We start from the raw sequence: 14,319 nt of genomic DNA, 5'->3' as shown, positions 1-14,319 counted from the left end.
TTTTCTTAATGTTTCGTGAATCCAGTCCCTGTTTGTAAAGTTTTCATGAATATTGCTGGCATTTTACATATAGGGCCTATCTGAATCTTTTTAAAAGATACGTTGTGGGTCTTGTTTTTTTAGTGGCAGAATGTGGTCATTTTGATATGCATTATTTGTTTGTCTAGATGCCTCTGGATGGTGGACAGGGAGACTGAGAGGAAAACAAGGTCTTTTCCCAAACAACTACGTGACCAAGATCTAACGTCTTCTGCTGTTGATGACCTGTTGGCGACCAGAACCTCAGCAGACTTGTTCGAAGAAGGACAAGGACAAAGAAATTAGGGAAAATGGAGATAATGAAGGAACGAGCGAGGTGTGCTGTGGCTGAACTCTTCATAAGCTTTGCGTTGTGTTGCCACAGACATTTGAGGCCATGCGGGCAGACGCCGACCGGACACGAAAGTTTTCTCCAGGGCGCTGAATACTGAGCACTCCCTGTGAGCACTGATCAAAACTATTTATTGTATTTATATTACAGCATTCTACAGTTTATTTCTGATATGGTTTGTTCATCTTTCATTGATTTTATAGGTGATCTTAATTCACTTAGCGATGAAGTAGCCATTTTATGTGGGAACAGGCTTTTTTTTATTTTGCTTTTGAAATGGATAGATTTTATATGTAAATTAAGGGGCTTGGCTTTAGAGTCACCTGCTGTTTGTGATTTATGTTTTTTTTTTTTTTCAATCTCTTGAAGTCATGTCCGAATCAATAGTTTTAGTGGGAAATGTTTTGCTGCTAAGGAACGTTTTACCATGTTATTGCCTTTCATATTGTAGTTAAGAGAAACCCAAATGTTTAAACTGCACTACAGCTCTTGAAAACCATGGATTGTACTATGCTTTTGATGTTACGTTCATAATCTTATAACAATGCTGAATGTATCATTGTACAAAAGATTCCAACAGTTTAAATTTAAACTGCAGTGGTATTTCCATTCATTATTTGGAAAACCCATACTCACCACGTTACTGTATAGATATGAAGCACTTTATGAGTACAATATCATTCAAATGTACTGGTCAGGTCATCGACACCATTCGTCAAGGTGCTAGTCAGTGAAGAGATGAAGCGGGGCTGGATCTACAAAAATTCTTAAAGGGATAGTTTGCCCAAAAATGAAAATTCTGTCATCTTTTCAAGTTTCAACCTTCAGGTTGTTCCAAACCTGAATTAATATTTTTTTTCTGCTGAACACAAAAGATGTTTTGAAGAAAGTCGGTAACCAGTTCATGGGCCCCATTGACTTCCATAGTATGTTTTTCCATACTATGGAAGTCAACTTCTCAAGATAAATTCTTAGATGTTTGTAAGAATGTACCCAAGATCAGTTCCCATATATTTTACTGAGAACATCTTAGTTTTTTTCTTAAGAATAAAGTGACAGATATTGGTGTTTGGTGTCTGATTGTGTACTATCCTACTGATGAGGTTACCTTGTCTAATACAAATACATTGGTAAATCTTTTTTACATTAAATACAAAGTTAATTGGTTTGGACAAATCATTAGACATGTTACTTCCATCAGGAACTTTATTTGGGGAACACACATCAAAATAAACATCTTAATTTGGGGCATTTGTAGAATATCTTAACTTTATTTACATTGACAAACATTTAAGGACAAGTTGTTTAACAAAAGTATTTGGGAGATACACAAGCTAACTTTTACAAAATGGCAAAAAAAAAAAGTTTCATGAATGCAGCCCATGTAAATGGTCTAAGATTGGAATGTAAAATGGAAGCAAATGTTTCATTTAACTATTTTAGAGACACATGAGTTTGGTGGAACAGTTAAGCAAGAGGCATAATTGATGTAAAAAAAATGCCCACTGGATCAAAGACAATAGGTTTCAATCACTAATTGCATAACCACAAATTTGCAGGACACCTGCATCTAAACAGTTTCACTAGCAATGTACTTTTGTACTAAGATTAAATGGAACAACTGAAAACACACAAAAACACTCTGCAGCTTAGTGTTATAGATAAACTTCACCTTAAATATTTCAAAGGCACACATTTGTGAAATAGAATTATTCATAAATAAGGGATATTGCATGTGTGCAATATCCCTGACAGCAGGTTGAAAGTCTAGGGACTTAATTCACTTAGCAGTTGCATAATTTGTGTTTTAAACACAAATGATGCACAAATTTAAACCTTTACCCCAATCCTAATTTATGACATCATTAACACAAGTCAGAAAATGGCATTAAATCTTTGGATTTTAATGATTTCAGCTCCACTTTTGCCCACTACGAGGTAAAGCAAATACAGCTACAAAAAGTTCATAAACAATAAAACTCATTTAAACCCTCAGCTTAAAAAGAAAGTAATCTTAAAATGTAGAAACATTTATTAACAGACAATCCAAAAGTATGTACATCGGTTTAAAAAGCAGCAGTCCATCTCTCAAAATGGCTGACACAAAATAAAGTGCAAGTGTTAGCGTTCATTCCCACATAAAAATCCTCAGGAGCTGGACATCAGAGGAGCAGCCAGATCCTTCACAAGTGACGACTTCAACTGAGGAAGGAGGCTGATCTTCATGAGCCTACTGCTGGAGTATTTCTTTTTCACAGTCTGTAAGAGATGGGACAACATCAGCCTAGAATTCAGTACAAGTAAACCCATGCTTTCGTTCCTTTTTTGCAAGTCGCTTTGACTCAGAATCGGCCAAATCCATAAGTGTAAATGTAAAGACTAATAGAAAAGTGCTTACCACATGCTTTGAGAGTCCTTCATTGACTGTAACCACATTTTTGGCAATATGCTGCATGATAGGCTTCAGGTGGGCCTCATCATAGGTGGAGTAGTGTTGTTGGGTTGGTGACTGGAGCAGCAGGGGAAAATAAAGTAATTTATAAAAGTGTGTGCCGGGGGTGTATGTATGGCAGAGAAGAAATTTTTTTTTTAAAAATAAATAAAAAAATTACCCATTTCTGGCCATCAAGCACAAGTTGAGAGAGGCACAGAGCAGCAGCAGCAGTCTCAGAAGGCTTATAGTGGACCATGTCATAGTCAAGTAGTGTCAGTTCAAGGAAATATTTTGCCAGCGTATGCTTCTCAGCATCCGCCTAGAAAGCAGTTTTAAAATGCAAAGACTTAACATCTGAAGCTTAAGAAAAAGAAAACTGCCAAACCACAGTGATTATAAAAACCTGTACTTGCATTGCCAGCCTTTGAAGCTCTCCGCAAAAAGTGCAAGGGCAGAGGACGTCCAAGTTCAAAGTTCAGCTCGCTGAGAATCAACATCTCCATCTCTCTGATCTGGGCTTTCGTGAAGGCATCGTCAGCGATGTAGGCAAAGTCCCCAACCAGCGGCACATACATTTCCTCATATTTACAAGCAACCAGCATTGCAGTAACCCCCACTAGCTGGAGCTTCTTACGGGTCACAGGCTGAACCTGAAAGTGCAAGAAAAAGGGGTTTAACAATTCCATACTTCTGTAGATTTTTCAGATCATAAATAACATCCGTTACAAGGTTGTAAAATACAATTTGATTAAGTCATCACCCAGAAAGTATTCACCAGTATAGCATAGGAAGTAAGGTACTGCATGAACAAGAAAATACCAAATGGCTGTAACGGTCACCTGGAGAAAGCGATCAAGGACGGCTACAGTCATGTACAAGGTTTCCTGCAGGAGCTGAAATCTTGAGTGCACCTGAATCAGCCAATCGACCAGGAGAGCACGCATTCGTCCATTGATATCATAACCACGCATATAACGGGGACGAACCGACTGCTGAACCTGCAGTGAAAGCACAGAAGCTGTAGGAGGAACGAAATGTGGAAAAACCAAGAAAGAAAAATACTATAAACAGACAAGCAGCAAGTACCTCAAGGCTTTGCAGATACACATAGATGTCCTTTACATATTCAGGACACAGCTGAGGCATGTCAGCATCCCCCTCATCGATGTCTTCGACTGGAAAGAGGGTGTTGGAAAAGGCTTGACACAGTTCCTCTTCCTTCATGCTCACATCAGCTTGAGCAGAGGGGGGTAACGCTGGGGCAGGCTGAGGGACACCGTGCTGTACCTGGGCACGTTTGGGTTGCACAACAGCTGGCTGGGCAGTCGGTTTAGCAGATAGCAAAGGTTGAACCTTCTGAAAAGGAAAGAAGAAAGAGAAATGTGTGGCATCATGTCGTTCCTCAAACGCACAAGTTGCACGGTGGTCAATAAAGACACGCACCTTGGTCTGAACTGGTTTGTGGGAAAAGTTGGAAAGCTCGCCAAACACGGCCCTCCTCGCTGCACCATTTCCAGGACCGCCTTTGCCACCGATAAAAATAGGGTTGTTTGCATTTCGCTGTATGGGGAAAGGAAGTAAGAACTAAAACCATGCTCATACAAGCTATTTCAACACGACTCTTAGCTATTTAAGCTAACGAACATGAAGCTGCTTTGACGCTAGCAAGCCTTTTATCAGACAAATACAGACGCATATTTCTGCATTTAATACTCACCAAAGCGTGCATTTCCATGATGAATATGCTTTTCGAGAGATCTCGCCTAAATGAAATTTAAAAAATATTAAAACAGGCCGTTTAGCTTCGCTTAATGTTCCTTGTCCAACTCAAAACAAACCGTACAGTACAAAGGCCTTCTGGTGATTCAAATACCGCTCCGTGCTGTCTGATTGGCCACTGCCTCACGGAATACTCGACTTCGATTGGTTGAAAAGGGAAGGGACGCTTTTCAATCATCCCTCATCATCTCTGGTTTCACATGTAGCTCTGTAAAACACGACGACATTGAACTGAACTCGTTTAAAAGTTGTTTGACTTGATTCCCTTAGTAATCGTTAGTTGAGTAGTCATGTATTTAGTATGTTGTTGATAATAGTGTCTGCTGATCAAGGACCTTTATTTTTTAAAAACTGGGCATTTTTAAAATTAAACACCCTCTTTCAATAACTCACAAACAAATGGAAAAGCCATTTGGGTCTTTGAATATTGTTGGAGTCCAAAGGTTTAGAACCTCTGTAATAAAACACAATAAAAGGAAAATTCATGCTTGTCATTCATGTAATGAGAAAGCACATCTGAAATAGGGATTTGTTCATGAACAAATCTTTTAAGTGAATGAATAATTCTTGTTCATTTCTATGTTCTGACTCATGCTTAACTCCATTTTGAATCAAATGACTGCTGTACGTTAGAAAAATGATATTACAAGTGTTAAACATATTCTGAAAGTAGTTTTTTTCCTAGAGTGCATAATATGAGTGCATAACTCATGTTGAGTCAGTTGAGTGAGTTCAGAACACACACAAAAAATAATTACTTGTCGCCACCTAGCGTAACCTCCATAAATGGACACTGAACGAATATTTGATGAGGGGCTCAAAAGATTCGAGACACCGAAATACAATGGGTTGATAGTAGATTACGGGATTTTTTATTTTTTTTACATAAAAACAAAGTGGTTTTGTCGCCTTTGACTTCTCAAAAACAAACAAACAAACATTAGAATCGAAATTGGTACCTAATCAGTAGACTAATATCATTAAAACGGTAATATTGCTTTTACCAGAGTTGTGATATTAAGGCCAATTCTGTGTTGTGTTGTTTCTATATTTTTTATATTTAAATAACGAAAACCCCATAAAAAACATACAAGCTTATTTTGCACCTTCAGTTTATGTGTACATGAAGCGCTGACACATTCTGCCACTAGAGAGCATGAGGCTACCAACTCCCTAATACAACACAGTATCATATTGGTCAGCATTCATAAACTGCACTAAAATATCTATAGACTCACAAGAGTCGGTAGTCAACCGATCATTAACGGTTATTCACAATATATTGTCATTTTCGGCAAGCCTTATGGCGATGTTGTTGTCCCGGAGAGTCGTCAAGGATGCGAGAATGTCGTAAAATGTCGAAATGCTCGCTCGCGCGCGTGTGTGTGCGTAGCAGCAGGGCTGTGTTCACATACACACACATAGCAGCGCTCTAATGGACGCCGCGAATAGGCAGGAATGGGGACTCGCACCCGAGGGCAAACGGGGAGGAATTCGAAACATATATGACCGCTAAATTAAATGTCCTCTCCGTACGATTAGCTCGCCGTGACGTTAAACGTCTGATACTGTAACTCGCGTGCGTATTCTCATACACTTAAAGCGTAATCGTCGAAATATCCGTCCGTTAGCGGGGAGGCTAAAGCGCTGGGCCTCTCTCTCTCTCTCTCTCTCTCTCTCTCTCTATCTCCCTCCCTCTCCGGGTTTATTTGACTGTCAGTTTCACACAAGCCTCCGCTGACGTTCACTCGCTTCCCCAATACTTTTCTACTTATGTCGACGAAAATTGTACACTGGAAAAGGGTTTAAGTCCAAGAGGGATAGTTTTCCGACGTGTAAAGAGGTAAGTGGCTCTGTTTATATTTGTTTTAATGGTAAATTTCAATTGGTATGAGCTATTGTTTGAGTAACTGGAGAGGCTAATAGCCCGCCGCTAGCAGTTTCAGTAGAGAGTGTGTTTGTCCCAGCACATCCAGGCCCAATGGGCTACTGATACACAACATTATCTGTCACTATTTGTTTAAACGTGTCTTAGATGTCTGTTTTAGGATGTGTTTTATAATCTGTATTGCTGTCACCTGATGTGTCGAAGGAAGTGAGAGCAACAACATCAACATGCCATCGGTGCCTTTCTTTTTCTGTTGTTTATCAAACCCTCGTTGCCTTTGTGTTATGAGTTATTGAATCGACGTTGTTATTTGATTGGAAATGGAGAAGCTGGTTTCATCTGGCCATTTTGAGACGGAATTGGTCAGCAGCTCTTTTTTTCTTGAACAGCCAGCTGGATCAGATTCCAGTCTTTGCATTTACAATATCATTTTTAATGTGCCCCCCTCTGGGAGCATGACATATGTGCTGTTGACTCCCATAAAGCAGTGGCATCTGAAAAGAGATTATTAATGCCACCATGGCTCAAACTACTCCTCAGTGATTTGTTCAAATAATCTTCTCTTTCACGGTGCACTTCCATCATCTGTTTTGAAAAACAAAACCTACTTGTGTTGCTACTTGTGCTCCCAATTGCAGTAATCTTCATATTCCATCCAGATGAAAATGCTATTCCTGTCATTTGTCTTAATGGCTTATTAAAAGATATAATATAATATATGCCTCTATAAAGGATTCATTTGTATGTATTAATAATAAAGTGTTTCTGCTTTCCAACATAAGACATCATGCTTGGTGAAAGAACTAGTGTTTTCTTTAAAACCTGTTAATGTAATCTGTGCTTGATCTCTCAATATTTACTAATGGTCTTTTCCAGCTATACTAACATTGAGGAGAAAATGACTGTCACAGTTGTTTGGATGATACTTTTTAGTTAATTCTCTTAAATTGTAGAACAATTGAAAATAATGATGCAGGGCTGTTAAAGGGGTCAGGACATGGATTTTCCTTTAGGTTCATTTATAATGTTAATAAAGTTTTTTTTTTTGTACAAAACAAATTTGCTTGTTTAAGATACAAATGATCATTTTCAAGCTTCATTCTGATTCTTTGTCTGAAATGATCCGTTTTTAAGGGACGGCTCCTTTAAGGCTTGTCAGTAAATACCCACTGTTATGATTGGCTAACGTCATTGCATAGGAAACGGTAAAACTTCCACTCCCTATTAGTGTTAGTCTACGTGAGTAAGTATTTAAAAAACATTATCCCAGTGCTGGAACGGCTTTGTATTTATTCATTCTTGTTTTATTACTGACTATTGCAACAAATTACCTCATAAAACTCATAAAAACACAAATAGGCTACATTGAGTGAGCATACATTTTGGTGAGATGATTGTAATTTCTCTTTAAAAAATATGTATAAAAATAAGTTTGTTTAAGTATTATTGTTATTGTGTTTTTTTTACCGTGGTATTGACTTTGGTATCGAGTATCCTGTACTTTTGGTGGTATTGTGACATCCCGATTTCACGCGAAACAAAACTCAAGTGCCAAATGCTAATGGATATTATAGCATAGCCGCTTAATACGAGCCTGCACATTTTCAGGACTCACAATCGCATTCAGCGACTGTGTAAAAATGGTTTCCCTCATTGCATTATTATACATTATATTTAACATTTATATCTGAAACGACATGAGGGTGAGGGTGCATTTTGACTGCAGTTACTCAATGATGACAGAATTAAAAATTTTGGGTGAATTATACCATACAATAGGCTGAGCCTTGGATAAAACTAACTCTATATCGCTAATCATATCATTTACATCAACAATATCTCGATATAATGATGTATCGTTACAGCCTTATCCAGTGCGGTTCCATTCATTCAGCGCAGGTTTGTAGAGAATGCAGTTGTGAGTCCTGTCAGTTCGGTTCTAAAGTGGGATTGTCATGCTCGAAAAAAACAAAATGCTGTATGAACGCTGCCATACTAGCCATTAGCTTCTGCTCTAGAGTTGTAGTGTTGAACATGACAGAGGATTATGGATGAACATAAACAGCCTAATTGATTACATCGACGCGTCCTTCCAGCCCTACATTATCCGTATAAAACCGTCATTTACAGACAAAGCATTATGAAATCGTTTGCTTAAGGTTTGTGATGCATGCTGTTAGATCCAATACAGTTGGCTGCTTCATCTTTCAACAGAAATTTCTTTGCAAACTCTATTACACTGACAAAACAAAATGCTCCAAACAAACATGCATTTCTCCAAACGTGATCCGGGATGCCATTAAAATAAACCATCCACTAGTTTCTTATGCTGGGATCCTTCTGAAGTCTCTAAATAGACACAAACGTTCTTGAATTGAATGCGTCCATTAAAGCAACACTAAGGAACAGTTTTTACCTTAAAATAATGTTTCCAAAATCGTATCAGTGGTTCAAGTCGTAACAGGGTGAAAGGCACTTCTGCCTCCGCTTTGCAGCCCTATATCTGCTATAACCACACTATGCAAGTTTGCCAAACCGGGTCGCGTTTCTGTAGTTCTGTAATGAGACATAAGAAAACTACAAATTTGACTTGCTTTACGTCAAGCGTTACAATAGTCATTATTTAGTTTTCCTTCGTTTCTGATGTCGCAATACATCATACTTTCATGAAATCATGCAACATACTCTACCTTGTCTGTGGACATCGTTCTTTCCAAAGCCGGTGCTGGATAAACAGCGAGTGTGCGTGTGACATTAGGCTGCGGGCGGCAAAATTATTTACGACAGCGGTAATGGACAATTCCGCTTCCAACCTGTAGGGCGACCGAAGAGGAAAAGTTCCTTAGTGTTGCTTTAAGCGACTGAATGTCAGTGGTTTATGGTGCGATGATGTAAAACCATTCATCCATGTCTTGCTCTGGAGGCATGTTTTTTGGAGCTTGATTAAATAAATGTTTGACATCTTAAGCATATCCAGTCAGAAATGAACCACGAACCCTCTGTTTTTATATTTGTTGTTGTCCAAGATTTTATGTATTTTACTATATTTCATTATATTTTCGTTATGTTCCATTACAGTATCTAGTTATAGGGTTGTGCCACTGCAGATTAGTGTATTCAAAATTAATCTTTTTAGTTGAATGTGTTGCTAAAAAAATCCAGTAGCACCTCACTGCAGTACATGAGATCCAGGGGGCGGAGTTGGATCCAGATTTAAGGGGTGGAGATTGGTAGGTTTAGGGGTGGGTTTAGGGATCAGGGGGTGGAGATGGGTAGGTTTAGGAGGTATATGTAAGGTGGGAGGAGTTGGATCTGGATCCAACTCCTCCCCGTGGATTTTGTGCTCTGCAGTGAGGACCATCTCAAAAAATCCCCAATTCATACTTGAAAAAGCAGTTACATCAATGTCTTCTGTGACGGTAGACAGTGACTGCTGTGTCTTCTGTTACTGCATAATATAATATCTGATGATAATTTATTTATTATATTACTATTAATTGCGTATTGACTGCAAAAACCTTCTTTCACTTAGACAGTTACTGACTTTTTGTGCCTCTGAACCTTGATTTGTGTGGTGAATTTGTAGTGATATTTACAGTTATTCTCTTACGCTTGGGCTGTGTGTCATGCTATTGCTTATGGCGGAGCTACTTAACATAGATATACACAGCGATCCCTGGGGAAGGAATTAAAACAGCGCCCTAAAATCCCCTATCTTCTGAAATCTGTATCCACCTTGGCGTCAAGAGGCACTGCCGCAATGGGGCCCTCTGGGGCCGCTTCATATGGAGGTGATGTGGTGCACTTTGTTGTATGGCACAGTGGTACATCACAGGTTGACAGGATCAGCCTCAGAGGAGCCTGGGAGAGCAACGATGAACGCTATTTGAGCTCTTATTTCTTGATGGAGTGAAGAGTGAAAATTGTGCTAAGAAATGTAATTAATAAATCAGTTTAGTCATGCAATAGAAGCCCTATTGTTTTTATGTGGTGCAAGTCTGGATTCCTCATCTTGTTTTATCTGAGTCTTGCAGTAACAATAATATTTATAGCAGGGATACATTTTAAAACCTGTTTTTGTGTGTGTGTGTGTGTTTTCTGATTATAAATAAAAATGTTTCTCAATGTTCCCCTTTTTTTTATAAATTCACATCTTTATAGGCATAGGTTGATGGGTTGTTAGAGGGTTTCTCTTGGTTTGCTTTTGTGAAACTGGATATTGCTCAATGTCAGTGGGTCATAAAAGTTAGTGGTCTTGATAGAATAACAATATTACTATAGTTACAGTAAAACATTTTGACTGCAGTTACTGGGCACTTGACTTTGTTTACTTTTATGGAGGACATTTTGTAGGGGTTTTATTCTTTTTAATTCTTTTTGGTTTTCACCTTTCTGATACAGCGACGGTTTCTAATTTATATTAAGTCTAGGCTATATTAATATTCTATACATTGACTGCACCCAGTGTTTGCAAGTTAAACTGCTTTCAGTGAGTTTGGGGTAAAATCTAGATGTTTCTTGAGCACCAAATCAGCATATTAATGATTTCTGAGGGAACATGTGACACTGAAGACATGAGTAATGATGCTGATATCAGAGATAAATTACATTTTAAAATATATTCAAATAGAAAACGGTTACTTATTTTACATTGTAATAATATTTCACAATATAACTGTTCTTGCTGTAATTCGATCAAATAAATGCAGCCTAAACTGCAAATGTTTAAATGGTATACAGACCATATACCTAATTTCTTTATGATACCAATAATAACATAATGGTGTTGAAATTAATAATTTATGCGATGTGGACGTGGACAATTCTGCATCGATCCAGTAGGTAGGGCTGGGCGATATATATCGCATGACATTGTTATGCGCATCTCGTCAGTAAAGCCGGTTCCTTGATTAGTAGTAAATCGCCATCACCTGCTTTCAGACGGAGCGGCATTTAGAGCCGTAGTTCACTGACAAGCTGAGCCATATCGCATTAATTATCGCAGGCGATACGTCCGTCTGAAAGCAGGTGATGGCGATTTACTACTAATCAAGGAACCGGCTTTACTGACGAGATGCGCATAACAATAGCCAGGTTTCCATCCAAGTGTTTTTTTGCGAAAAAAGGTTTAGCGCATCAAAATGTTTACCGATATAGCTGATGGAAATGGCAATTATCGATATTTTTTTGCAAATGTCGACACAATCCTTTTCCGTTTAACTTTAGCGCATACATTCTATGTCGACACTTTAAATGACGCGAAAAACTAGTTTGGAAACACTTTTTGTCGAAAAAAGGGCTTTAACGCAAATAAATGTGGTGTCACATGATTTTCATCACGTGAGCACTAGCGGCGCCAGGATTTTGATTGTAGGTGAATCAAAGAAAACTGGATGGGCCAGTTAAAATAAGCCAAAAAAAAAATAAAAAATGGGTTCCCCTTCATCTCCGTTTCAGCGCTTTTCTGCGGCACTGAGGACAGCGACTCAGTAGCCTACCTGAATTTAATGCGTAATTAGCATAGGTTTAAAAAAAATTAAACAGGAATTTTTTGTTGCTTTTTTAATACAATTACAATTTCATTTAATTTATTGTTTAATAAAATTATAGGCCTATTTATTATTTTTAGTTTATTAACAGCAACAACAGCTGTAAAGATGAAGTTGACGATCACCATCTCCGTAGTAGTGAACGCGCCTATAGAGAGAAATGCACATCATGGATTACATAACCAGAGAGTAGCCTATTTCTTTTCGTTTTAAATTGTTAAAAAGACATTTCAAGCTTTCTTAAGATATATTTCATGTCTGTGAGGCATATGCTGAGTTTCGTTAAGTTAGGATGAGATGCGCTCCTGTTCACGAGCAATGCAAGTGACCGCGTGGGCGCCTCTATGATTGTTGTCTGCTATATTTAAATATTTTTATTTATTAAATGCAGGCAATAGGTTGATAAAAAAAAATATTAAAATTAAGATACAATTTATACAAAACGAAATTCACTTTAAAAAAAGTCTTTCAGCAAAACTTAACTTAATTAAGTGGTCAAAATCATGTCTGACCCGCTCCATGTCTCTCGATATTGCTCATCTTACTCGTGCGGTTCACTTTTCATAATCAACATAGATGAAAAAATAACATTATAATATTTTAACAAATATGACACTAAATGCGCTTATTTAATGGCAACAACACAGTAGGCCGCCTACAGACTCTCTATTTGTACAAATTGCTGCACATTCATTTTATTCTGAATTTTGCACAGATAAGTTGAAAGGCATTTGTTTGTGCATGCATGTAAAACATATCTGCAACATTTATCAAGTTCACTGATAATTATGCGTGCATTTATTAATTATTATCAGAGAGAGAGAGAGAGAGAGAGAGTGTGTGTGTGTTTGTGTGTGTGTGTGTGTGTGTGTGAAACGGCACAGGTTTTGTGATTTTGGCTAAAAACGGCATAATCATCATTTAAAGACCACTGAGAATGTTTAAAAATAGCTCAAAATATGATCGGAGTGGGACTTTAATGAATAAATCCACCCAGCATCTCAAACGTCGGCCGTGTCATTCTAAAATGTTGCACCTAGAGACTTTCTGTAAAGTGTCTCTCCACAACTTCGTCCCAGAACGTCGTATTGCGTGGTCTCTCCCAGACCCCTGGACTTCGTCGCATAACGGTAGTTAATTTGAGCCCTATCAGATGAGCAACTGTTTAATTCTGCCGTCGTCTTCTGATATTTCGGACACTTGCAATTATTTGTGAAATTGAAATGACAGCTGGCAAATTTCAATTAACTGCCTGAATACTCTCTCCATTATTATTATTTTTTTTATTTGTTTGTTTGGTGTTGGGGGGGTGCTGACTGGAACCCCAAAAGGTAGAATTTGCGATAAAAAAATAAAATAAAATAAAAGATGTATGGAAACGGCTCAAGGGCACTTTTTTTTTGCGATACACCAAAACATATGCGACAAATCGCTTTCGTCATTCGTGACGTCATCACGCACACAATCTTATCGGTAAAAGGCCAATTGAATGGAAACAGTCTGGAGACGGCAAAGTTCGTAATGTTTTTTTTATCGCATATTCACTTTGTCGATAACATAACAGCGCAAAAAGTGGATGGAAACTAGACTAATGTCATGCGATATATCGCCCAGCCCTAGCAGTAGGCCTAATGTACCATAATCGATTATAGCCTAATGACGTTTCTCTGGCTTTATTCGTTGCATATGCGCTTGTCTCACTAGCATAAAATGACGTAGGGAGGCGAAACACTAAAGCGAGTAATAAAAAATCCACCCACTATTTAAACATTTACAGTGTGAGAGTGCGAGTGTGTGCGCTGTTGTAACTCACTTCTTGACAGTTTTGTGTGCTTTTAGAATTTTTCTAGTGTTTATTAGTTCCAAATGCTCCTGTCATATGCTGTGTTCAGACTAAAGTTTTGTTTGATTACATTCAGGAAGTGTACTTTCTTGGAGCAGATAAAATTAAAAGGGAGTTCATATATCTGACTACTTGTATTCATTTACGAAAATGTAGCCATGTGCAGTAATATAGCAACGCATCGTGTTGCATTGTGATATCGAATCGTTGACTTGATAATCACAATCGAAATTAAGCGTGAGATCAGTGACGATTCACACCCCTAAATGGTGTATGCATAGTATAGTAAAACATGGTTAAAAAGTCTTCTTCTATAGTCCTTTCATTGTAAGAGGCAGTACGTTTTGCAGGGCAATCCTTTCTTTGTAAGTTTTGTTTCTAATTTGGATGTTAGGTCGATGTGCTGTCCTTAAGCACGCACAAACTGTGGCCATATTAACTCCTGGAATGTTTCGT

General features: G+C 38.1%; 3 protein-coding genes across 9 annotated transcripts in view; 2 read left to right on the top strand and 1 right to left on the bottom strand.

The window, feature by feature from the left end:
* The window catches only part of myo1ea (myosin IEa), a 49,639-nt gene extending 48,201 nt beyond the window's left edge, over positions 1 to 1,438 (top strand). For all 3 annotated transcript variants that reach the window (XM_084108013.1, XM_084108012.1, XM_084108011.1), the window contains one exon: positions 168 to 1,438. In XM_084108013.1, coding sequence (XP_083964139.1) covers positions 168 to 244 — 77 coding nt within the window. In that variant the 3' untranslated portion in view covers positions 245 to 1,438. The remainder of the gene's footprint in view (positions 1 to 167) is intronic.
* Positions 1,439 to 1,551: 113 nt separating this feature from the next.
* ccnb2 (cyclin B2) lies at positions 1,552 to 5,940 on the bottom strand. Of its 2 annotated transcripts, XM_084108023.1 has the most exons (10): positions 5,822 to 5,940; positions 4,648 to 4,791; positions 4,522 to 4,567; positions 4,248 to 4,364; positions 3,891 to 4,160; positions 3,644 to 3,802; positions 3,218 to 3,454; positions 2,983 to 3,123; positions 2,769 to 2,879; positions 1,561 to 2,629 (listed from the first exon to the last, which is right to left on the bottom strand). In XM_084108023.1, the coding sequence occupies exons 3-10, from the start codon at positions 4,537 to 4,539 to the stop codon at positions 2,519 to 2,521; spliced, it is 1,164 nt and encodes a 387-aa protein (XP_083964149.1). In that variant the 5' UTR covers positions 4,540 to 4,567; positions 4,648 to 4,791; positions 5,822 to 5,940; the 3' UTR covers positions 1,561 to 2,518. The 2 variants fall into 2 exon arrangements, with proteins under 2 accessions (XP_083964148.1, XP_083964149.1); XM_084108022.1 differs by lacking the exon at positions 5,822 to 5,940 and having other exon boundaries at positions 1,552 to 2,629; positions 4,522 to 4,816.
* A 52-nt stretch (positions 5,941 to 5,992) lies between these two features.
* Positions 5,993 to 14,319, top strand: part of rnf111 (ring finger protein 111) — a 43,286-nt gene continuing 34,959 nt past the window's right edge. For 3 of the 4 annotated variants that reach the window (XM_084108017.1, XM_084108016.1, XM_084108014.1), the window contains exon 1: positions 5,993 to 6,426. The gene's annotated coding sequence lies outside the window, so the exon portion shown is untranslated. The remainder of the gene's footprint in view (positions 6,427 to 14,319) is intronic. The other variant, XM_084108015.1, reaches the window with a different exon arrangement.

This window comes from Abramis brama, assembly GCF_963993115.1.
Source record: "Abramis brama genome assembly, chromosome: 3".
In the NCBI taxonomy this organism is placed as follows: domain Eukaryota; kingdom Metazoa; phylum Chordata; class Actinopteri; order Cypriniformes; family Leuciscidae; genus Abramis; species Abramis brama.
This window is presented reverse-complemented; position numbering and strand designations above follow the sequence as displayed.